The sequence below is a fragment of the Marmota monax genome, unplaced genomic scaffold, assembly GCF_021218885.2.
Source record: "Marmota monax isolate L192 unplaced genomic scaffold, Marmota_monax_Labrador192_F-V1.1 WCK01_AAM20220418_F8-fsc00315, whole genome shotgun sequence".
Lineage (NCBI taxonomy): Eukaryota > Metazoa > Chordata > Mammalia > Rodentia > Sciuridae > Marmota > Marmota monax.
The window spans coordinates 905,695-930,914 of NW_026692798.1; the positions used below are offsets into that span (position 1 = coordinate 905,695).

The window sequence follows — 25,220 nt, forward strand, 5'->3', positions numbered from 1 at the left end:
ACATCTAGGCTGGATTTTGAAGGAGAAACAATTTTCCCTAGCCCTGGTTTTCTGAGAACATATGCCCTACTGGCATCTAAGTCCTTATTTTGCATTTGGCTGTTACTATTTCTTTGCTTCATCTCTCTACACATACTGCTCCCTCTACTCCTCCCCCACCTCATACAACCCTCCCCTCGTATTTTTGCTTCCTTTTATGGGAATTTTTTTTGTGTTAGCCCCTGGATTTAATTTAGTTGGATTGGAGTGTAGTAATGTTTCTGTACATTTGCCCAGAGGCCTTCAGCTAATGGGTGTATTCTTTATAGGCTAATAAACAGATGAATAAAGCCAGCCTGCTGTCTCTCATCTCTGTCTCCCTTGTTTTTCTTTGCATTTTACCCATTTTCCACAGAACTTAAAAAAAAAAGTTTTCTGGGTAACTCAAACATAAATTGCCTTTATTTTTTTTAAATTTTTTAAGTTTTATTAATTTTTTTTTAAATACACGACAGCGGAATGCATTACCATAGATTGCCTTTATTAAGTCACTTCTACACCTGCCAGTCAGTTCCACAGAGGGCTTTTCTTTTACTGGAAATGTGTTCTCTTCGCACAGAAGATGTAGACTATGTGGAATGGGAATATGGACTATTGCCCAAGGAGTTCATCCCAAGTCATAGAGAGCCTCCGAAAATTATAGGCTTATATCTCTAGATGGCATTTTCTCATTTCTGGCCATTGACTTTGACTTGATGTAATTAAATGATAAGCTGATGGTGTAACACAACAGAGCTGACCAGATCACTCTGACAGAAGTAAATCTGAGGCTCTTATGAGCTTGAACATCCAAGCTTGGACTTCGAAAACAAATGGGGAATTGTGTTAGAAGAAAGGGAACACCGTCACAGTGACCAGCAAGAAATTAACTAAACTAAATTACCCTGAACAAACTGGATATTCTTTTTTTGTTGTTGTTTTTTGTTATTATTATTATTATTTTTTAGATTGGAGGAATCTGGGGATTGAACCCAAGGGCATTTAACCACTGAGCAACATCCCCAGCCCTTTCTAGTTTTTTAATTTTGAGAGACAGAGTCTCACTAAGTTGCTGAGGCTCATCTGGAAGTTGAGATCCTTCTGAGTCACTGGTATTACAGATGTGTGCCACGTGTATCCCAACCTGGGATCTTTTTTTTTTGTGTGTGGCAGTACTGAAGATTGAACCCAGGATCTTACACACTGAGCTACATCCCAGCCCTTTTTATTTTTAGTTTTAGACAGGGTCTTGCTAAGTTGCCCAGGCTGGCCTTGAATCTGGAATCCTCCTGCCTCAGCCTCCAGAGTCCCTGGGATTACCCTGGGATTACAGACGTGTACCACTGTGCCTGGCAACAAACTGGATTCTTGGAAGTCTATAAAGCCCCCAAACATATAGCTGTTCTGATTTTCTGTATCTCCCTGCCTTCTAAGGTGCTGCTTTCCTCCCTCATCCCTTTCCTTTGGCCTTGCTCTGAACATTCTGTTCTCATTTTCACTGCCCTAGCTTTCAGACTTCCTCCTAAGACCCCAGGAGATGGTCCCCTCCTACTGCCTGGGGAGGCTTTCCTAAACTATAGTCTTTAGCTAGGCCAGCACATTGAGGTCATTGCTCTCCCTGCCAAACGATTGGCCTGAGTTCAGTTTCCCCATCTGTCTAAGCTTTATGGAAAACATGATTGTTGCTCTAGGCTCTCTAGTCTATGTCGTCTTAGCTCTGCTTTGCATCCGCTTTTTTTCCCCCCTCACACCCCCTACCTCAACCTTTTCTCTCCCTCTCTTCAAACTATAATCACATCTGTTTTCTAGCCTCTGCCCCCTCACTATGGACCAGATGGAAGAAGGGCAAGTTCTGGGTCAAGCAGATCAGGAAGAGCTGGGTTTTCTTTTTTGTTGTGTTGTTGTTTGTTTGTTATTTTAATATTTATTTTTTAGTTGTAGTTGGACACAATACCTTTATTTTATTTATTTATATTTATGTAGTGTTGAGGATTGAATCCAGGTCCTTGAACATTCTAGTCTGGTGCTCTACCACTGAGCCATGAACCCAGCCCAAGAGTTGGGTTTCGTACTCATATTTGTTCTGGGAACTGACCAGAATCCATGTATCTCAGAGATGCAACACTTACACCTCCCTCAGCGGGGCCAGAGGTGCTTATGGCGTGCAATTTGCTTATTTCTGACTATTTTCATTGCTTTCTCTACCTCCTTTCTCCTTTCTAACCAAGCACCTACCTTCCTTTCTTCTTTCCATCATTTATTTTTTCTTCTAGTCTGTAATTTATTCGTCTATTTGATCTCTATCTACAGTCTAATTTATCTTATCAGGGTGCTATATAACATACACTAAAGGAGCTAGCAGGTGACTTGAAATTGAGGATATTTCTATTGCACAAAAGCCAAACATTCCACAACCTTAAGTTTCTGTAACTCAAGTCCACTTCTTCCAATGTGGAAATATTTTAGTGGTTTAACCATGTTCTCTATGAAGGAGAGCAAATACAAAATCTTTTTAAAATTCCTGGATCAGAGAGAATGTTGTCAGCATATTATATGATCTGAGAAAAAATACTGATAGAAAATAAGTAGAATGAACTTGACTCCCAATTTTCTTTAGGCTTCTTAAGGCATTTTGTTTTTTAAATTTCAGAAACTAAGATTCTTAGCACAAGTCTAAACAAAGTCAAAGACAAAATAAGACTGGCTCCTCTCATGGAGCTCCTCCACATTTGAAAAGGATTTGGACAGTTCTGAATGCTTCAACTTTTTATAACTCCAAGATAGCCAGACTTTCTCTTGGACAAACCTCACGTGGTGTCTGTTTTTGCTTGGATGTGAGAATAAATAGGATATCCCCAAAGGGAAAAACAAGAGCCTGTATGTGTGAGTCAAGAAAGAGGCAAAGAAGAAAAAGAAGTACAGAGATACAAAGGAATGTGCTGAAGAGATGAATATTAAAAAAACACACACACATACATATACACAAACACAAAAAAAGAAAGAAAAACATATAAAACAAATAAAAAAGAATAGAGTTGAGTGTTGTGGTGCACACTTATAATTCCGATAATTTGGGAGACTGAGGTAGGAGGATCACAAGTTTGAAGCCAGCCTCAGGACCTTAGAGAGCCTCTGTCTCAAAGTAAAATAATAAAGGTTGAGGATGTGACTCAGTGGTGGGGGGCTTCTGGGTTCAATCCCCAGTACCAACAAGTAAATAAATAATAAAAAAGAAAAAAGAGAGGAATGGAGGAATGATTCAAATATGGAAGAAAGAGACACAGAAATAAAGTCTGCTAATGTGCAATAAAACACCCCAAGAATGAGAGGGGACTATTAAGGTAAAAAGGAACCCACAGAGTAAAGGAAGATTGGGCCAGACAGTAAGAGGGAAAATAAGCGGATGGAAGAGGCATACATGAGTGTGGGCCAACTCTTCTAGGGAGCAGCAAGATCTCTCACCAGTGTGGTCATAACCTTTGGAATGAGGGTGTGAGTGACTACAAATTCCCTTCTCCCTTCTCATTCCAGCCTTATTGTAACACTGCATTCTGGGCCTCTAGCCTGGCTTTCTCTCTCTCCTTTTCCCTCTCCCTCATCTCATTGTTTCAGACTAGGCCAAATCTGAAGTCCTTCCCAGGGCGTGGCTCTGTTCATCTTACTCTCCAGCCAAAGTAGAACAGTGTGAGGACAGAGACACAGCCGCCAAAGGACTCTGTGGAGAGAGCAGAGAGCGGAGCACCATAGACAGTGAGTTGTTCCATTATAAAACTTTGTATAGACAGAGGGATTGTGTGTGCATTGTGTGTGTATGCATGTGTGTGTGTGTGTGTGTGTGTGTACTGAAAGGCTGTAGAGGGGAAGTGGGGAATGCTGCTGAACTTAGAATTGAGCAGACTCCCAAATTATCATGGAATTCCAAAAAGAGGAGTAACCAGGATGAGCAGATGACACAAAGAAGACAGAGATATACAAAAAGAAGCTTAGATATTAGGGGTGAAAAAGACCATGGGGTTTGGCAAAGAATGGACTATTTAGAGTACAAAAATTCCTCTGAAAATTGGATGCAGTGTCGCGCATCTACAAATCCAGTTACTTGGGAAGCTGAAGCAGGAGGAGTGGTTAAGCCCAGGAGTTTGAGGCTAGACTAGGCAACGTAGAGAGACTTAGTCTTAAAGAAAAAGAAAAAGAAATTCTGCTAATTTGGTAGAAAAGAGTAGTAAGAGGGACTAATAGTAAATTACCAAAGAACAGATCAGATTTGAGGGAGAAATAAATGTTGTGGGAAAGATAATAAAAGAGAGAAAGGGTTTGAGTCAAAGAGAAACCAAGAAAGCTCCTGGGAAGACAAGAAACCAGCTACTGAGGTACCTTTTCCTGGGGCAAAATGTCAGTGTGTCCCTGAGCATCACCCTCTCTACTCTTCCCACTACCCCACCAGATATGCTGCTCTTTGGCCCCAAAGCGCTGCTGTTTCTCACTGCACTCATCATCACATCTGGTGAGTCCCTATTTTTATTCTTCTCTCCCCCATATGTCAGCTTCCTAGCTCTATCTATATGAGGAGCTGTGTTTTAGAAGGTGGAATGGGCCAAGATTAAAGGGGATTGAGAGGAGACATGCCTGACATTGAGTTCTAGAACTGCTTTAAATTAAAGAGAAGGAAACAACAGATTTTGTGTCAAATTAGAAAGGGCAGGAATGTGACCAGAGAAGACCTTCCACTGGGAAAAGATAGCCTGAACCTAGGAAACTAGGGTGAAATTATGATGCACACACTTGCTTATTACCATTAAAAGGGAGTCACACACAAATATACAAGTAAACAAACACCTGAAGAAAAAGAAGCTAATATACAAATATATACACAAATGTATAGAGACTATATAATAAGAAAATGAACAAGATTTAAATCCTGAAGAAAACTGGTGGGAATGTATACACCGATACCTAACATCTGCATGAACAGTTATATAAATATATTCACATGCATGCAAGAAACAGATAGACACCTACACTCAAAAGAAAAAACGATCTTCACAGATTTTCGCAGAATCTAGCTAAATGATTGGTCCCAAAAAGTAACCCTGGACTTTAAAGAAATACCATTCTATTTTCCCCCCTTATTCTACCAGATAGAGACTGAGAAAGTAATTTTTCTGCCTTGTTCAATAGGGTGCCAATGGAAGGCTGTGGGGCTAGAAAGGCTGCTGGACCCCCTTGTGCAAAAGAACCCTTCCTGGCTGGGCATGAAGAAAAGAGAACATTCTGATTCAGGGCATTTTCTCAGGAACTTGCCTTTCTAGATTGTTTCTATTTCTATAAGTTTTGTGCATAGCACTAGTAGTCTGAGCAATTTTGTGTTGAGCTTATGGGAATAAATTAAAGACCATACTCAACCATTTCTACATCGTGTTCTGGTTCACTTCATGAAAGCCTTATGGGGCATACAGTGGGAGTCATTCATATCTCCTTTCTTCTTCCTTCCTGCAGAATGGATAACTCTGGGGGTCGATGGTCAACGAGGAGGTAGGTGAAGCCTTGAATATGGGCTGTATTGGGGTTTTTATCAGGATAATATAGATGAACAGTTAAAGAATCTGGTGTAATCCCAGCAGCTCAGGAGACTGAGGCAGGAGGATCCCAAGGTCAAAATCAGCCTCAGCAATTTAGCGAGGTCCTAAGCAAGTTAGTGAGACCTTGTCTCAAAATAAAAAATAAAAGGGCTGGGTATGTGGCTAAGTGGTTAAGAACCCCTGGTTCAATCCCCAGTACCAGGAAAAAAAAAAAAAGAATCTGTCCTGGGGGGGAAAAATGCATTGCCAAGGCATAAGAAACAGGATCTAATTCACCAGCTTCCACAATCTTATAATCTTATTCATAAAAACCTTATTTTTTTCCACTACTGAAACATCTTTCCCAATAACTTTTCTATGCCCATCTCTTCTCTTTCCTTTCCACTCTCCTCTACAGATCTCTTATCTAACTCAAGAAAGTACTCATTACCCTTCAATCCTTGTGGAAAACATTATTATTATTATTTATTTTATTTTATTTTTTGCTCTGAGGGTTGAATCCAGGGTGCTTTACCATTGAGCTACATCCCAGCCCTTTTCATTATTTATTTATTTGATTTTATTTTTTGAAACAGGGTCTTGCTAAATTGCTGAGGCTGGCCTGGAACTTAACGATTAATTTTTTTTATTTTAAGACAGGATCTCACTAAATTGCTTAGGGCGTCATGAAATTGCTGAGGCTGATCTTGAACTCAATCCTCCTGCCTTAGCCTCCTGAGTCACTAGGATTACAGTTCTGTGACACCAGGCCCAGCAAGAAAACATTCTCTTTTTTATTTTCCAGAGCTGGGGATTGAACCCAGGTCCTTATACATGCTAGACAAGTGCTCTAGCACTGACCTACATCCCTAGGTCTACTTTTTTGTTTGTTACTTTTTGTTTGTTTGTTTGTTTATAATTTGGGGAGGATATTTATTTATTTATGTGGCACTGGGAATTGAATCAGAGCCTTGAGCCTGCTACATGAGCATTCTATCACTGAGCTACACCCACAGCCCCCAGAAAGCATTATTCTATCCACATAATAGTGGAAAAACTAAAATTCAAAAACAGGGCAAGAAGTCTTTGCAGTTCTATGGTGAAAATGTGGCACAACTGGACAGGACTCAAAAGTTTTGGTTCCTAAAGGACTCTTCCTTCAATCTGATTAAGGAAACTCCACCCTGCCTCAAAGCTTTGACATGATTCTAATTTATCACCTTATTTTTCCCAGCCCATGAGGGCTAGAGAATAGAACACTGAAATATATAGTCTACCAATGAGTCATAAAATCAATTTAGTGGGTCACAACTGGTATTTTTTTTAACAACTTAAGGTAAACTAAATGTATCAGAATTTATTATTTGTGTTTTGTAAGAGTAAAGCATTATTTTACAAAAGTTGTTTCAGGTTTACATTTTTGTATACAGGGCCCATATAATATATATTTCTTGCTGAAAGTACTGGTACTGAAGATAAAAATATAGAAATAAACTTTTTTCCTTTTATTGGTAAAAATATCTGAGTCTCTAAGTTTTTGAATGAGATAGCACTAGTAAAATTAAAACTCTGAGTCGATTTCTCTAGGGTGATAAGGACCAGTCCTGTCTTATGACTTTAGGATTCTTTTCTAACATAAAAAGTATAAGTTATGATGAAAATTTCTAAGGATTCCTTTTCAGAGAACTTCATGAAACCTAGAGTAAGGATTTCACAGTGGTAGCTCATGAAAAAGTTGGTTTAACTGCAATAAATACAGAAAAGCAGTACTCTGCCCTGAAAACCAAAGGACAGACCATGCTCTTAAACTCTTCCCTCTGGTGGCTTCACTCTGTTTATGTGTGTGTCTGGACTGGAATGTAGAGAAGCCTCTGGGGAAAGGGAGAAAGTGGATTGAAACTGGGCTCCACCTTTGAGAGGCTCCATCTGCCTCTCATAATCTCTAGAATGATGTGGATTAGTGATAATATTTCAAATATCCTGTGATAGCTGGGCCCAGTGGTGCATACATATAATCCAAGAAACTGGATAGATTGAGGCAGGAGGATGCAAGTTTGAGGACAGTCTAGTCTCAGCAATTTAGCAAGACCCTGTCTCAAAATAAAAAATAAAAAGGACTGGGGATGGAGCTCTGTGGTAGAGAGCCTCTGGGATAAATCCCTAGTACCATGACGAAAAAAAGAAAAGAAAAAATCCTGTATTATTGGAACAGACATGGATTCCTTTTATCAAAATTTGTTCTGAAAGAAGAAAGCTTTTTCTGAATGTTAACAAGGCTCACGGCTGAGGGTGTAGCTCAGGGATAGAGTGCTTGCCTAGCTTATGAGAGATCCTGTTCAATACTTAGCAACAGGCACAAAAAAAGATGCTTATCAGATCGGATGAATTTCCATCTGTTTTATCTGGAGTTTACAGAAAAAAAGAATGAGATAACCAGAAGAAATGCTTACGAAATGCTTTATTTGTATTTTTCATCCTTACAATTATCAATAACTCTGACGTGCTTTGTTAAAACAAACAAACAACAACAACAACAACAAAAAAACATTGATTCTTCTGGATATGGTGGTATATGCCTATAATCCTAGACACTCCCAAGCCTGAGACAGGAGGATTGCAAATTGAAGGCCAGCCTGGGCAACCGTGAGACCCTGGTCTTAAAATAAGAAACTAAAAAGAACTGGGGATGTAGGTCAATGGGAAATCTTCCCTGGGTGCAATCCCCAGTACCAAAAAAAAAAAAAAATTAAATTAAAAAGTCAAAGCAAACTTTGTGAATTTGCTGACCTCTAGTGGACAGAATAGATTATGACTATGAACTAGTCAATCAATTCCAGATGGAACATTTGCTAAATACAGTATTTAAAAGTTATTTGCCAAGGGCTGGGATTGTGGCTCAGAGCAGTGGTAAAGCGCTTGTCTAGCATGTTCTAGGCATTGGGTTTGATCCTCGGCACGACGTAAAAATGGCTAAATAAAATAAAGGTATAAAAAATGTGGTATCTGCTTTAAAAAAAAAAAAAGTTAAAAAAAAAAGTTATTTGCCAAGATGGCAGATTTTAGATGCTCTCTTCTCCCTCTCTCTCCCCACCACATACACACCTACACAGTAACTATGTAAGAATATAGACATAATTAATTTGCTTGACTGTAGTATTATTTCACTTTGTGAATATATATCAAAAACATTGTGGGGCTGGGGCTGGGGCTCAATGGTAGAGTACTTACCTGGCACATGTGAGGCACTGAGTTCCATCCTCAGCACCACATAATAAATAAATAAATAAATGTATTAAAAACACATAATTTGTACACTTAATACAAATATATACATTTAAAAACAAAGCAAAGGGCTGGATTGGGGCTCAGTGGTAGAGTGCTTGCCTAGCATGTGTGAGGCACTGGGTTTAAATCTCATCACCACATATAAATAAAAAATAAAGGTCCATTGACATCTAAAAAAAAAGCAAAATGTTGGGCTTGGAGTATGGTTCAGTGGTAGAGCCCTTGTCTAGCATGAATGATAATAAATGAAAATCTTAAATTGGGCATGGTGGTCCATGCTTATAATCCCAGCTACTCAGGAGACTGAAGCAGAAAGATCGAAAGTTCAGGTGAGGCCAGCCTCTGCAACTTGGAGAGATCTTCTGTCTCAAAATAAAAAGTAAAAAGGGCTGGGGATGTTGCTCAGTGATAGAACACCTTTGGATTTATTCCCAGAAGAAAGGAAGAAGAAAGTTAATTTAAAAATGAGACAAATGAACATTGCCTTGCACATATGAGGCACTGGGTTCGATCCTCAGCACCACATGAAAATAAATATTGTGTCCATATAAAAAAAGATCTTTTTTTTTTAAATGAAACATTAGAACTGCTTTTTTGGTTGCTGTTTTTTGTTTTTTTGCTTTTAATGTAAAGACAGTAGGCTAAGAACATAGTTCAGAGGTAAAATATGTATTTAGCATGTACAAGGCTCTATGTTCAATCTACAACACCAAATAATAAGAATAATAGAAAAGACAATTTGTTTTTAAAAGCACTATTATTTAAAATCCCAGATATAGTTTTCTCAGTATTTCCTAATAGAATCCACCCAAAGATCTGGACCATTTTTATTTCCTCTCTTCCTGCCTTTAATTTTCTGATGATCAAATGCAAAGAGTTGTCTACTAACATTGGCATCCCCCACCCCCTCTCTCATTTCTGAGCATCAGAAAATCATCACCATCACCTTTTGTAGGCACTCTGTATAATAGCATTATCAGCAAATTCATATCAAAATTATAAATGTTGGGCTGGAGGTATAGCTTAGTGGTAGAATTTGTGCTTAGCAAAGAGATCATCATTCCATTGTAATTATTATAGGCAGATAAAGAAAAACAATTTGGGGGATACTTAACCATGTACTGGTGTTGTGCTTGATAATGTCATTTATTGGAAGTGCAAATGTAGAGGGGGCCAGAGAGTGCTCAGAAAATGTTTTCTGATTTTCTTTCAGATGATGTGACTCCAGAAACATTCACAGAAGATCCCAGTAAGCTATCCACCCCCACTGTTTTTTTGTTTTGGTTCGTTTTTTTTTTTTTGTTTGTTTGTTTTGGTTCGTTTTGTTTTGTTTTGTTTTTTTTGTTTTGTTGTAACTTTCTTGCTATCATATTGGGAATACAAGGATTGAGGATAATGTCTGACCAAAAAAAAAACAAACAAAAACAAAAACAAACAAAAAACTTGGTGGGCATTGGGTGCTCACCCAGACCAGAGTTCTCTTGTCTTTTTTTTTTTTTTTTTTGGTGCCCAGATTGAACCCAGGGGTACTCATCCATTGAGCCCCTAGCCCCAGCCCTATTTTGTATTTTATTTAGAGACAGGGTCTCACTGAGTTGAGTTGCTTAGCTCCTCACTGTTGCTGAGGCTGGCTTTTGAACTCACAATCATCCTGCCTCAGCCTCTCACAATTCTCCTGCCTCAGCTTCTCAAGCTGCTGGGATTACAGGTATACACCACTGTGCCTGGCTCTTGCCTATCTTAGAAGCCACCATTGCAGTAAAAATATTCAGTCTTATTACCTCTTCCATTTCTTTCTTTACCCAAGAGTCCACATGCCCTCATTTTTATCCTTCTCATCACCTTTTAGATAATCATCCCCTTTATCCTGCTTCTGGTAGATACTTTTTTCACCTGCATTTTTCATTCCCTGTTTTGTACCTTTGCAGATCTGGTGAATGAACCTTCAACAGACGAAACTGGTAAGTTTCACTGAAGTTCTTAAAAAAGGTATGATCTGCCAGGAGTGTAATCCCACATGCCTGTAATCCTAGCTACTGAGGAGGCTGAGGCAGGAGGATCGCAAGTTTGAGATCAGCCTTACCAACTTAGACCCTTAACAACAACAACAAAAAAGACTGGGGATGCTGCTTTGTGGTAAAGCACCTGGGTCCAGTCCCCAGTACCAAAAGAAGAAGAAGAGAAAGAAAGCTCTGATTCATGATGTTGTTAAAAATATTCCAGATCTTGAACGGATCTTGAATTCTTGAATTAATGCTACATTTTAAGCTCTAAATAAAGGGGTTGTGGGAGTGTTGTTCAGTGACCATGGGATAAGAGAGGTCGATAGTCCTTTAAAAAGTGGAACAAAGTGAACTAATAGCTAAATAAGGCTTAGATAATAATACAAGCATTCAAAAATTAATATAATGTCAACAGGAGCAATATTCCCAATTAACTTTATAAATTCTATTCCCTTGGACATCATACACAAAGGCAGCAGTAGTCCTGACCTTGCCCTCTGTTCTTCCTTTTCCTACTCTCCCTTACCCCTTGCATTTCAAAGCCCTCCTCACACCTGCTGTTTTGTGCCTTTTCAGTTCTGGCTGATATGGAGCCTTCCACAGATGAACTGGGTGAGTTCAGATCTGGGATCCCAGGGCCTTGAGGGCCATTCTGGATTTTCCCTAGAGCCCATTATGGGAGGCAGTGCAGCTGCTGAAGGATCCTAAATATATGACAGCATATGTAGCATGTCCTTCCATTAGGCCAATTTAAATTAATGACATTTTGAACCCATAATGAGCAGAAACTGCTGTTGGCTGTACAAAGTACCAAGATGTGATCTTTCTCTCAAAGTTTCCAAGGCTAAGTGAGACAAGAGACAAATATAGAAACAAACTTTTGGGAGGATAAATGAAGTTTTCTAGAAGGAATCCTTGAAACCCTCCCCCCCCCCTTTTTTTTTTTTTTGGTACCAGGGATTGAACCCAGGGGCATTTAATCACTGATCCACATGCCCAGGCCTTTTTATATTTTATTTTGAGACAGAATCTTGCAAAGTCACTTAGGGCCTCCCTAAATAGCTGAGGCTGGCTTTGAACTAATGATCCTCCTGCCTCAGCCTACCTAACTGCTGGATTAGAGGTCTATGACATCACATCTGGCTTGAACTAAACCTTGAAAGAAGAATTGGAACAAGATAAAACAGTCAAGGAGGTGTCCTTCCAATGAGGGGTACCAACAACATGTTCTAAGATGTGAAAACAAAATGGACTTTAAATCAGGTGTGGTGCTGCCAGGCTTCGTTCCTAGCTATTCAGAAGGTTGAGGCAGGCCAGCTGCAGTGGCATGTTATGTAGGAGACTTTGGAGTTTGAAGCAAGAAGATCACAAGTTCAAGGTCAGACTCATTAATGAGACATTATCCCAAAATAAAAAGGGCTGGACGTGTAGCTCTGTATAGAGCATCCCTGGGGTCAATCCTCTTTACTTCCCACCAAGTCCTCTTCAAAAAAAAAATGAAGCTGGAGCATTGTTTGAGCACAGGAATTGGAGGCCAACCTGGGCAACACAGCAAGATCCTGTCTCAAAAACAAACAAACAAAAAACACAAAAACACCAGAGCTGTGGGTGTTGCTTAGTGGTGGATGACTTGCCTAGCACATGAGGTCCTGGGTTCAATCCCTAGGAAAAAAGAGACTGAGAAAAGAAAAACACAGTAGAGTTTAGTACATGAGGGAAACTGAAGATTTTTGTTTATTTGTTTGCCACACTGGTGATTGAGCCCAGGGTGCTCTACCACTGAGCTAAATCCTCATCCCTTTTTATTTTTTATTTTGAGAAGGGAGGCTCACTAAATTGTCCAGGCTGGACTTGAATTTGTGATTGTCCTGTTTTAGCTTCCTGAAAAGCTGGGATTACAGGTGTGGGCCACCACAGGGAGGGTGGAAACTGAGTTTTTTAAATGATGAGGGGCAAGGAACAAGTGGTAGGTAGTAAGAAAAGGAGATAGAAGATAGTTGTTTTTATTTGTTTGTTTGTTTTTTTCCTTTTTGGTCTTGGAGAGTAAGCAAAACTTCCACCATTAAGCTACATCCCCATTCTGGAAAAGAGGATGGTTAAAATGATGTTCAGTTTTCTAAATGTGGTTATTGAGTGGTTGGTGGTACCATTATGAAAAACAACTCAAATTGGAGAAGGAAAAGATAATAAGTGAGTTTAAGATATGTTGAATTTGAAGAATCTTTAAAAAATTCAGTAACACTTCCATAAAATGGTGATTGAATCTGTAGATTTGGGGTTTAAGAGTGAGATCTGGGCTAGAAACAGAGTTTGAAATTATCAGCACAGACCTGCTTTAACCTTGGGGTAAATGATATCAGCTATCACACATCCTAGTCAATCTCTCTGTCTGATTTTTTTTTTTTTAATAGTAAGGATTGAATCCAGGGGCACTTTACTACTGAGCTACATCCCATTTTTATTTATTTTTTTTGTTTGGAGACAAGGTCTCACTAAATTGCTAAGGCTGTCCTGGAACTTGCAGTCTCCTGCCTTAGCCTCCTATATCTCTGGGATTATAGGCCTGGGCCATCATGCCCTGTGGGAAAAGTCTTTGGGAGAGTTAAATAGAAAGGATACATGGTGGTGCATGCCTGTAATCTCAGCACTCAGGGGACTGAGACAGGAGTATCACAAGTTCCAGGACAGCCTCAGCAATTTAGCTAGTCCCTAAATAATTTATCAAGACCCTGTCTCAAAATAAAAAGTAAAAAGGGTGGGGATGTGGCTCAGTGGTTAAGCACCCCTGGATTCAATCCCTGGTACCAGAGGGGGGGAAAAAAAAGGACATTTTTTCCCCAAAAGCTCCCTGAATAGCGTATCCCCTCAACCACATCTAAGTCCTTGACCTGTTGTCCATTCTGAAAACTAGCCTGTATCAAGCTTGCACCAGGACAGGTTTGGCTATAAATACAACCTTTGCTATTTTTTATCCAAACAGCTTTTATCAAAGAATCCATGATAATGTCTTTAATCTATAAAAAATAGACATAAGAATGAGGAGGAGCTTCTACAGGATAATATGCTTTCTCCTTAGCTCTAAGTTAAAGCACTTCTGGGGATATGGCTCTTTGCCTTGCGCTCCTACAAAATTTGTCTCTTATCTCTAGATATGGTGGTGTGCACGTATAGTTCTAGCCAATGGGGAAACTGAGGCAGAAGGATCCCTTGACCTCAAGGGTTTGAGGCCAGCCTATTCAACATAGTGAACACTCCTCCATTTAAAAAACTATATATATATGTGTGTGTGTGTGTGTGTATATATATATATAAAATGAAATTCTCAACTCTCCAGAAGAGAAAGGGGAAAGGCATAATTTCAATTTATTTCCTAAATCTCTTCCATCATGTGGATCAAAGCAGCCCAACAGGGGTTTTCTTTCAGAAGTTGCTAAGAGTTATTAACTTGTGGATGAGGTGGCACACACCTGTGATCCCAATAGTGGAAGGACTAAGCAGGAGAATCTCAAGTTGGAGGCCATGCTGGGCAATTCAGCCACACCCTGTCTCAAAGTATAATTAGTTTGTTTGTTTGTGGTGTTGGGGATCAAACCCAGGGCCTTATGCATGCAAGGTCAGCACTCTACCAACTGAGCTATATACCCTCAAAGAACAATTTTAAAAGTGCAGGAGATATAGCTCAGTGGTAGAGTGCCCCTGAGTTCCAAACCCAGTACCAGGGAGAGAAAAAAGGTTTATTAACTCATTTGTTCCCTATTTATGAGTATTCCAAGTGGGTTCCAAGAGAGGCAGCATGACAGTTACAGAAGTCCTGACTTCTAGAAATGGTAATGACTAAATAAAGTTTCTGCCTTCCAGCCTCGCCCAGTGATAAAAATACCACCACAGGTATGATCATTTCTTGCATGTTTTTAAATTTTTTTCTGAAGCTCTTTTTCTTTCTATGGATTCCTTTCTTTCTTGTTTTTTGGAGAGTACAAGTACTTGCTTAATTCCAATTCTTCCTCAAAGAATATTTTTAGTGCTCTTCACTCCATCCCCCCTTTATTAACTCAGCTTTTATGTACTTATTTTCAAAATGAATTCCTGTCCTAAAAGTCACAAAGAAGAGACTGCTGTTGAATGGTCCCAAAACCACTCTTTCTGTACATTACCTTTGGACTTTATTTGGTGATTAATGGATTGGGAAATAAAATCAATTTGTCAATTTACCATAGACTTCATGGTTAAAATTGCTTTCCGTAGATGGGCCTAGCTGTGCTTGCCTATAATCCCAGGGACTTGGAAGGCTGAGTAGGAGGATCACAGTTTAAGGCCAGCCTTGGAAATTTAGGGAGATCTTGTCTAAAAATTTTAAAAATGTTAAAAAAGGGGGGCACGTAACTCAGTGGTAGAGCACTTGCCTAGCATGAAGCCCTGGGTTTGAGCCCCAGTAGTGCAAAAAAGAAAAGTGCTTTCCTTAATTTCTTGATAAGTCTCTTCTACAACTAGGGTTGACATCAGCTAGAACAGAGATATAATGACTTTAATTCTTGAATTAAGAATTCTCATTCTTCAGAATGAGATCATCAACATTTCAGTTTAATATTTCATATTGCTACATAGATAATCCTAAAAAAGTCTTCTTTTTATAAAAACTTTCCCTTAGAGGATTTTATTTCTCTATTTTTGTATGGACCACTTATTAAATTAGAGGGCTAGAAAAAGACATTTTTTCTTAGAATAGTTCTCAGAAATTATTTTATCCACCTCTTCTTTGAGGTAGGGAAGCACCTAAATTTCATTTTAGTCAGTTTCCTTTTGCTCTGCTTTTGGTAAGCAGGAAGGATAGCCCCTGATTTATAATGATCTTCTATAGAAACTACTCTGTATTTTTTCCCTATTCTATATTCTTCCTCAGCTCTTTAATCCTTCATTTATACTATTTCTATTTGGACCTCCCTATTTTTTGTGTGTGTTGGATCTCTTCAGAGTGCCGGGATGAGAAATTTGCTTGTACAAGACTCTACTCTGTCCATCGACCAGTCAAGCAATGCGTTCATCAGGTCTGCTTCACCAGGTAAAGGAACCCAGAATGCCCAGACAGCAGCTTCCATGGTAGTCTTTTTGTGTCAGTAACTATTTAATAAATACTCACTAAGGAATTGCATCATTTGATAGGGCAGGTGTTTTTAGCATAACTCTTCTAGCTATTCCTGAAGGTGCTGGCTGGACCTCTGGGTTGAGGTATACAAGGATAGGCCGACTAATAGATATCAGAAGATAAGTGAAGGTGAAAGCGGAAGAAAAAGAGGGTCATAAAGGAAACACTGGCATGTTGGATTTATTACCTGATTGAAAGATGCTAAAGCAAAAGACTTAGATATGAAGGTAGAAAATGGAAAGGAGCAGAGGACTTGACTCTAGGTGGAAAGTGTCAGTAGGAAGAGGAATTAGCCTGTTGCAGTGGTGCCTGTAATCACAGCTACTGGGGAGGCTGGATCAGGATCATTCCAAGTTCAGGTCTGGCAACTTAGCCAGACCCTGTCTCAAAGTAAAAATTAAAAAGAAGTGGGGATGTAGCTCAGTGTTGGAGTACCCCTGGATTCAATTCCCAGTACGGGAAAGAAAAGTAAAGTAGGAAGGAAAGAAAGAAAATTAATATCATTCCATTACCTGCATTCTTCTGAGGGGTTAAAAAAAAAGTAGTCATCTGAAATACCTAAGGAAATGTAGATGGGGGAGGCTAGACAGGGGAAAGTGGGAACTACAGAGTTGAACAGCAGCCTAGGCCAAAGTTAGTTCTTCCCCTCAAGACTTTTTTCTATCTCTTTCCTTGACCATGATACTGGATGTTGCAGTTTACGACGTATGTACATCATCAACAATGAGATCTGCTCCCGTCTTGTTTGTAAGGAACATGAAGTTATGAAAGGTAAGTTGACATCTGGATGTTTAATGGGGACGAATGATTATGAGAGAGGTAAGTAGGATCATGATCCAAGATCCAAGGATTGGTTTGGAGGAGGACTCTGGCCCTAGGCTTTAGCTTTTATCAGCCCCTAATAGAAGTTTCCCCAAATAAACAATCTAAGTAAAGCAGTGTGCTTAATACAAATACAGACCTACAAAAGTACACCTAGATCCTTTCCCATCTAAATGGCAGTCCCCCCAGTTTCTCTTATATAGACAGTTTTTTAAAGCTCTGTTTTAAAGGTCAACCACTGGGGTTCTAGGGAAAGGGCCAATTCAGCAATCACAGATAATATGCTCATCTAGTCAATGGCCAAGTTCATAGCTCTTTAAGGAAAACACACATACACACATACACACACACTAGTGTGGAGACAGTAAGGTTTGGATAGGGTATATAAAACAGATAGCATGATGGTGCACATCTGTGATTCCAGCAGCTGGGGAGGCTGAGGCAGGAGGATCGAAAGTTCAAAGCCAGTCTCAGCAACTTAGTGAAAGCCTGTCTCAAAAAATAAAAAGGACTGGAAGTGGTGGCACTCGCCTGTAATCCCAGCATCTTGGAAGGCTGAGACAGGAGAATTATGAGTTCAAAGCCAGCTTCAACAAAAAGCAAGGTGCTAAGCAACTCAGACATTGTCTCTAAATAAAATACAAAATAGGACTGGTGATGTGGCTCAGTGGTCAAGTGCTCCTGAGTTCAAATGCCCCTGAGTTCAATCCCTGGTACCAAAAAATATAAATAAATAAATAAAGGACTGGAGGTGTGGTTCAGTGGTTAAGCATCACTGTGTCCAATCCCTAGTACCCCCCAGAAAAAGGAAGATTAAGAAATTGGCTATCTTATAAACAGTTCACCAATTCCAGGAACCATTTACATTGCTTATAGAGAAATTTAAGAAGTAGAGAAGGCAGAAAGATGTTATAAAAACAATTTTACAAGGGTCCTAAATGTGTGGTTTTAGACCATGCTTGGTGAGAGTAAACATACTTCTCACCTTCCCCATGGACAGCCCCAAATGATGGCTGTGGTTGGTGACAACACCACAGACACAGCACTTCTGACTCAGCAGCCTGCTCTGCACTGAGTTCTTGAGTAAGAGCTGTAGTTAACTTTGCTGAAGGAAATTTGCTGCTTGCCCCCATTGGCTTTGTGCAAGCCACCTGCAAGGGAAGCACCTTGAGATTGAGGATGAGTATTTGGGACTCTAGGCACTTTCAAGTATCTCAGGGGAGTAACTAAAGTTAGCTATTTGCACATAGTAAACACCTAAAAGTGGAATGAATGATTGGACCTCATTTTCCTACTTACTCGATCCATGACTAGAATTGGGAGCTGGGCATATAAAAGAAACTAACATTTACTGGGGTGCTGGGTACTTTGCATACCTTATTTCATTTTAACACAAGCTGTTAAGATAGGTATTTTAATGCTCATTTTACAAAAAGAATACTGAGGTTCATAAGTTAAGGAACTTTCTAGTAAGTGATAAATAACCAGTAAGTGGCAGAGGCTTCAACCCACCAGGTCTTTTTCTCTTCAACATTTTTTACTACATCTCATTGCACAGCCTTTTCTTTCCCTTAAAACAAGAAGCCTTGTTATCTTCCAGAATTCTCCTCTCACTCTCTGCTTCTCCTCTAGATGAACTTTGCCGTCAGATGGCAGGTCTGCCCCCAAGGCGACTCCGCCGCTCCAACTACTTCCGACTTCCTCCCTGTGAAGATGTGAATTTGCAGAGACTCGATGGTCTGTGATCATCAAGGAAGAAGAAAGAAGAAAGAATGTGTGGGTGAGAGGAAGGGGGAATTTCGTCTTCTACACCACTGTCAGCTAACCCATAGACATGAGAATTTCTTAAACCTGTCCCTTTGCAATATCCAGCTTTTGCCCCTACTCCCTAATTTTTGACCAAGACTGATAACATTTATCTCATTTTTCAGTACTTAAAACACAATACCTGTATTATTGCAGTTTTGTTGCTTCCCAATATCATAGGCATAGTAGATAAACATGACTTATATTCAAACATTCTATATACAATTCTGGAAAGAATAAACTTTAGGTTAATGATCTATTTGGAAGGACTGGGGATGTAGCTCAGTGGCAGAGCTTGCTTAGCATGCGCAAGGTCTCGAGTTTGATTCCCAGAACTGCAAAAAATAAAATAAATAGTAATAATAATCTCTGTCTGTGTGTGCATGTGTATTTGTGTGTGTGCGTGTGTGTGTAATGCTGGCTATCGAACCCAGGGCCTCTCAAATACTGGGCAAGTGCTTTACCATTAAGCTCCAGGCCCAGCCTGTATGTTAATAATCTCAATTATTAGATCTGTTGGAAATAGACCTTAGGGTAGAAGAAGCCATCTTTGTCTACTTTGGCTAACCATAGAACTTCATTTATTTTCCTTCCAAGACCTCATCATCATTTACATATTCCTCTTTACTCATTTTTACTATTTTGCCTGGATTGTCCTAATTTTGCCTGTCAGGTCTTCTTGGTGAAAAAGATCATGGTAATTTTTGTAGTTCTGAAAGTCCTAGAATTTTGTAGACTCAAGATTCTCCCAACAGAACCAAAAATCATATATATAATTCTAATAGCAATACAGAAAGACCCAAAATGTTATCTTCTGCTAAGTGCAGAGTCTGGGGTTAAAAGAGAAGATTGTGCCAGTTACAGAACTTGGACTTATAATTCTGTATTCAATTTTTTCATCCAGTTGTTCAGTCAAGGAGTAGTGTTGAAAAATGTGTTTCCTTTACTTATTCATTTGTGATAGTACTGGGGTTAGCTTGCTTACACAAAGCAAACTAGACAACTTAATGTGAAACCATACCATTGACCTGAGTTTCCTTGAGTTGTGCTACTTCTTTCATCCTTAACACCAAGTGCAAAAATAGAGCTTATTGTGCAAAAGGAAATTCTAGAATATCCTGGCTTCGAGCCTAAGAAGAACATTCATATCTGAATTTTTTTGTGTGCTAGTTATTGAACCAGGAATGCTTTGCCATTTAGCTATATACCCAACTCTTCATTTTGAGACAAGGTCTTTGTAAGTGGATGAGGACCTTGCTTAGTTGCTGAAGCTGGTCTCAAACTTGCTATCCTCCTGCCTCAGCCTCCCAAAGTCACGGGGATTACAGGCTTGTGCCATTGCACTGGGGTCAGATATAAATTTTAATAGGCAGAAAGCTTAACCTAAAGTTTAAAATGAAAGAAACACAATTTCTTGTCCTGGCCTTAGGAGTAGGATGAATCTTTAGATAAGTCATTTTCCTTCATTAGGTCCTGGTCTAATTTCCTCACTTTAAAATGAGAAGGCTGAATTTCTGTTAGTTCTTAGGCATTAGTTCTATGATTTTCTGACATAACTGCATTATTTATATTTTTCAAAGTCTAGATGCAGTCTAATTTACAAGCATGTCTGCTTTATCCTAAATATTGACAGTAGTACACAATGCAATACAATCAAATCCTACCCTCCTACCCCTGTGCTAGAGATTAAACCCATGGCCCCAAGCATGTTGTTAGACAAGTGCTCTACCACTGAGCTATACCTCCAGGCTCCTCAAATTCCATTCTAATAAGTGACAAACTATATATTGTGAACCCTTGGGTCTGAATAACTAAATAACTTTCTAGAAAAATCAATGGAATTCAAATAGGAATTAGGGGAGAAGTTGTTACATATGACACTAGGGGTTGGATTCCCTTCATAGTGTCAAGAAAACTAGCTAAATGAGGGTTGGATTCTTGCTGTTAAGAAACAATTTAGTTTAATGGGATTTGTACACCTTATCGAAGAGAAGTGTAAGAAAACCTCAAGGTATGCAATCTCTATTCCACCATAGTCTCTAGAATTAAAGTGTCCTTGTCCAGACAGACATAGTAAGTGTATATTGTAGTCACTACAAAGAAACCTCCTGGGCATAGAGTTTATAAAAATCATCTTAAGAATCTCTTCATAGGGCTAGGGTTGTAGCTCAGTGGTAGTCCTTACCTAACATTAATGGAAGCCCTGGATTCAATCCTTAGCACCACAATCAATTAATCAAACAAACCCAAAATCTCTTCATGAGACTGCAAATTCAAAATAATGATAAGGAGATGGAAAGGTTAGTTATCCCATTTGATCAATGCTTATTGTATATATGTACTGAAATATCACACGTACCTCATAAATATGTACAATGATTATGTGTTAATAAAAATGTTTAAATGCTCAATGAAATGGAAATGTTAACTACTCTGATATGACTTTTGCATACTGTATACATGTATAAAAAATTCACATTGTACCTTATAAAGTTGTACAATTAAAATAATAGTTAATGCTAAGAATACTAATATTTAGATTCAAAGACATTCAAAAGTTCAGTTTATGTTTGGGATCTGAGAAAATACCAAAAAGAAAAGAATCTCTTGGGCTGGGGATGTGGCTCAAGCGGTAGCGCGCTCGCCTGGCATGCGTGCGGCCCGGGTTCGATACTCAGCACCACATACCAACAAAGATGTTGTGTCCGCCGAGAACTAAAAATAAATAAATTAAAAAAAAAAAAGAAAAGAATCTCTTCATGTACTTGACATTCCTACTTCATGATAAATGATAGGTGACATTCCCACCAGTGAGCACCTCAATCCCAGTATTTGTCTATTGCAAATTAAATCTTTTACAATAAATTTTATCCAATCTTTTTTCCCTCAGCATAAAGTGGTCTTTGGCTTGGTTATTGTTTTTCTCTTTAATGTTCACAAAAAATACTTGAATTTGTCCACTTTTATCCCACTTTGAAAACTGAGTACCAAAATTAGTCAACTTTCTTTATTCTGCTCTTCTCTGTTTTATCTTTTACTCCATAACTTTACCAATGGTTCTCCAAAAATCCAAATTTATTTAGTCTCCTCCAGATGTGTCCCCGTTTTGCTTTTCTGCTCTTATCAGGCCCAACAATCTTGGTAGTTGAAGTTTCATTACTTACTCTCATTTCTCTTTTGTGTAAATTCCGAAGTTTTGCCATTCCTTGTTCTAATGTTCTCTACCCACCTTTTTTTGTGGTGCTGGGGATTGAACCCAGGGCCTTACACATGCTAGCCAAATGCTCTACCACTGAACTATATCCCCCAGCCCTGGAATTTATGTCTTAATGAAAAACAACTATGTAAACCAAATTAATGGATCTTTAATATTAGAATTAAACAATTTAGTAAAACATCCATTAGAGTTTGGATGCTTTCTTGGTATCCTGAATAGATAGCAACCTCATCTGTCTGCCCAGAAGGTTCATCTTTAACTTTCTCTTCCCAAATTGAGTTGATTCACAGTGGACACAGGGTTGCACACCTGTAATCCCAGCTATGTAGGAAACTGAGACAGGAGGATCATGAGCTCCAGACGAGCCCAGTAACTAAGTGAACCTTGTCTCAAAATAAAAATAAAAAGGGTTGGGGATGTAGCTTAGTGATAGAGTGCTTGTCTAACATGACAACATGGTGTTGGTTTGATCCCCAACAACAAGAATCAATCAATCAATCAATAAAATAAAATTGAGTTGATTCTACTCTGAGTCTAATTTTTCCCATATTTCATGCTTCTTAGTCAAGAAAATTATCCTTTCTCTTCAAATTAACAAATTCTGGAAATTCAAGTGTGAACTCTACTCACTAGAGTTTTCTATGCACACTTTCTCTTAGTATTCTTTTGACTCACAAGCAGATGGTGCAAACCCCAGCTGGTTTCCCCACCTCTAGATTTTATTTTGATGACATCAAGCAGTATATGTTGCTAGCCACAAGCTCCTCCCTACTTTAGGGTGTTTGTGGCAAAAGATGTATGCTAAACCAAATACTGTACCCCTGGTTGGAAGGTGCAAGCAACTTGTGAACTCTAAGTTTCCTCTTCCTTTTGTACTGAAGTAACTGTAACACAGTGGACAGATCAGAAGATGGAGAGCAACAGACCAAAGAATCTTGAGAGCACGATGATAGGTTGGCACCAGGGGAAGAGAACCAGGAAATGAGTTAGTGGGAATTTTCAAATCTGCAAATATAGGGTGAAATGGAAAGATATCAGGAGCACAGCAGAAGAGAGGCAGGACCACCCTCATGGTTTTGTGAACTCAAAGAAGGTACAACACTTCAATAAAATTGACATCCTGGAGCCAGGTGCAGTGGTGCACGCCTGAAATCCCAGCAACTTGGGAGGCTAAGGCAGGAGGATTGAAAGTTCAAGACCAGCCTCAGCAATTTAGTGAGGCCCTAAGCAACTCAGGGACACTCTCTCAAAATTCTAAAAAATAAAAAAATAAAAAAAAAGGAGGGGGAAGCTGGGGAATTTACTTTAGTGGAAAAGTCCCTCTGGGTTTAATCCCCAGTACAAAAAACAAAAAAAACAGTTGACGTCTTGGCATCTTTAAGCATTTTCACTAACCAAACATCAGGGAAAGTGACATGTTTAGTTTCTCTGGTGGAGAGAGGAACAGGTGGCCACAGTTTTCAGAGTTTTTTTTTTTTTTTTTTTAAACCAGTCAAGTAGAGCCATAAGTAGCAGTCAGACAACCACTTCTGGGCAGAACCCAAGGCGGAAAAAGCAAATGTTTATATAAATAGACGTGCAGAGCCCATAGTTTCCTGTTAACAAATTGAGCTTTGCTTTACCTCAAACCCTCACGTTTTATTAAGTAGCTGATAATGGTTTTGTGTTTTTTTCACCTTGTATAATCACTTTAAGGTTCTAGTTTGTTTCCTAACCTGTAGATCTTACAGTTTTTTTTTTTCTTCTGTATTTCTGGTATTTTTCTCTTTCCTCTCCCTTTTCCCTTCTGTGTGATTATCTGCCATACATATCTACTACATAATTAAATGTATGCAGCAATCCATAGTGACTGAATTCAGAATGATCTTGTAAATTTATGTGAGATTCACCTCTTCCCCCATACCCCCTTAAAAAGTAATGATTGAGTTGGCTCTGTGGTACATGACTGTAATTACTTCTAACAACTGGAGAGGCTGAGGCAAAAGAATCTCAAATTTGAGGCCAGAGTAGGCAACACAGTGAGACTCTCAGCAACTTAACAAGACTGTCTCAAAATAAAAATAAATAAATAAAAAGGGCTGAGGCTATACCTCAGTGGGTGAACATCCCTGGTTGAATCCCAAGTGCAGAGAGAGAGAAAAAAAAATTATCAAATTACAAATGGCCTTTGCTAGAAGGTCATTTGAAATTTGATAAAGTCAACTGTGCTCTTTTATGTTGCCACAGAATGAGTCTGAGATAGAAAGACCTGGAATAATGTAGTAATTCATAATTAAAGTCCAAATGCTCATAAGAATGACAATATATGCTGAGACAGGGAAAGAATATTTTCTCTCATCATGTAGAAACTAAGCAATTATATCCATGATGATTATGATGTCTAGAATCCAAATCAATGTGGTTCTAGGTATCATCAACAACAATAAAAAACAAAAGAGAAGCAGCAGCAGCAGCCAGGCACGGTGGCGCAAGCCTGTAATCCCAGCAGCTCCCGAGGCTAAAACAGGAAGATTGAGAGTTCAAAGACAGCCTCAGCAATGGCAAGACGCTAAGCAACTCAGTGAGACCCTACATAAAATACAAAATAGGGCTGGGGATGTGGCTCAGTGGTCGAGTGTCCTTGAGTTCAATCCCTGGTACCATCCCCCACAAAAAAAAAAAAAAGAAAGAAAGAAAAAAAAACTGCAGTTGTATCACCCTGTTCAATCCAATCTAATTTTTTTTTTTTTTTGGTGAGGATAAAATCAAGGGCCTCATGCATGCCAGGCAAGCGGTCTACCACTAAGCCAAATCCTTAGTTTGTCCTGTTCAATTCAATACAAAATAATTGGTATGTGTTTCAGTGCCAATCCAAACTTGGCATTCACTAGTTATGTGATTTTAAACAAATAATTTCTCAACTGTAAATTGTTGGCAATTTACCTGCCTTACAGATGGTTCTGAGAGTTAACAAGATCATATATTCACAAGATCATATATTCAAAATGTTTAGCACCTGTAAGACTATTAAGTATATAATAAACTATGTTTTTCTACTGAAGTTTACTATTGTCTTTCCTTCTCTCTCTCTCTCTCTCTCTCTCTCTGTGTGTGTGTGTGTGTGTGTTTTTGTGAGATACTAAAGATTGAACCCAGTCGTGACGCACTCCTGCAATCCTAGTGACTCAAGAGGTTGAGGTAGGAGGATCATAAATTCAGACTAGACTCAGCAATTTAGCAAGGCCCTGACTCAAAATAAAATTTTTTAAAAAAGGACTGGGATGTGGCTCAGTGATAAAGTGCCATGGGTTTAAAAAAAAAAAAAAAGATTGATCTCACTGAGTTGCTCAAGACCTCAATAAATTGCTGAGGTTGGCCTCAGACTTGAGATC

The 25,220-nt window shown here is 39.0% G+C and overlaps 1 protein-coding gene across 2 annotated transcripts; it reads left to right on the forward strand.

Moving 5' to 3' along the window:
• The first annotated feature begins 3,557 nt into the window (after positions 1-3,557).
• On the forward strand, positions 3,558-24,889 carry Mfap5 (microfibril associated protein 5). Of its 2 annotated transcripts, XM_046448218.2 has the most exons (10): positions 3,563-3,768; positions 4,460-4,519; positions 5,512-5,547; positions 10,072-10,107; positions 10,787-10,819; positions 11,438-11,473; positions 14,720-14,749; positions 15,833-15,920; positions 16,702-16,775; positions 18,459-24,889. In XM_046448218.2, the coding sequence occupies exons 2-10, from the start codon at positions 4,462-4,464 to the stop codon at positions 18,569-18,571; spliced, it is 504 nt and encodes a 167-aa protein (XP_046304174.1). In that variant the 5' UTR covers positions 3,563-3,768; positions 4,460-4,461; the 3' UTR covers positions 18,572-24,889. The 2 variants fall into 2 exon arrangements, with proteins under 2 accessions (XP_046304175.1, XP_046304174.1); XM_046448219.2 differs by lacking the exon at positions 11,438-11,473 and having other exon boundaries at positions 3,558-3,768.
• The last annotated feature ends 331 nt before the right edge of the window (positions 24,890-25,220 follow it).

Excerpts from the sequence above, each read along its gene's own strand:
- Mfap5 (XM_046448218.2), top strand. The coding sequence starts at position 4,462 with ATGCTGCTCTTTGGCCCCAAAGCGCTGCTGTTTCTCACTGCACTCATC. Across the intron at positions 11,474-14,719 it reads GCCTTCCACAGATGAACTGG|CCTCGCCCAGTGATAAAAAT; the intron begins GTGAGTTCAGAT and ends TCTGCCTTCCAG. Across the intron at positions 16,776-18,458 it reads GGAACATGAAGTTATGAAAG|ATGAACTTTGCCGTCAGATG; the intron begins GTAAGTTGACAT and ends CTTCTCCTCTAG.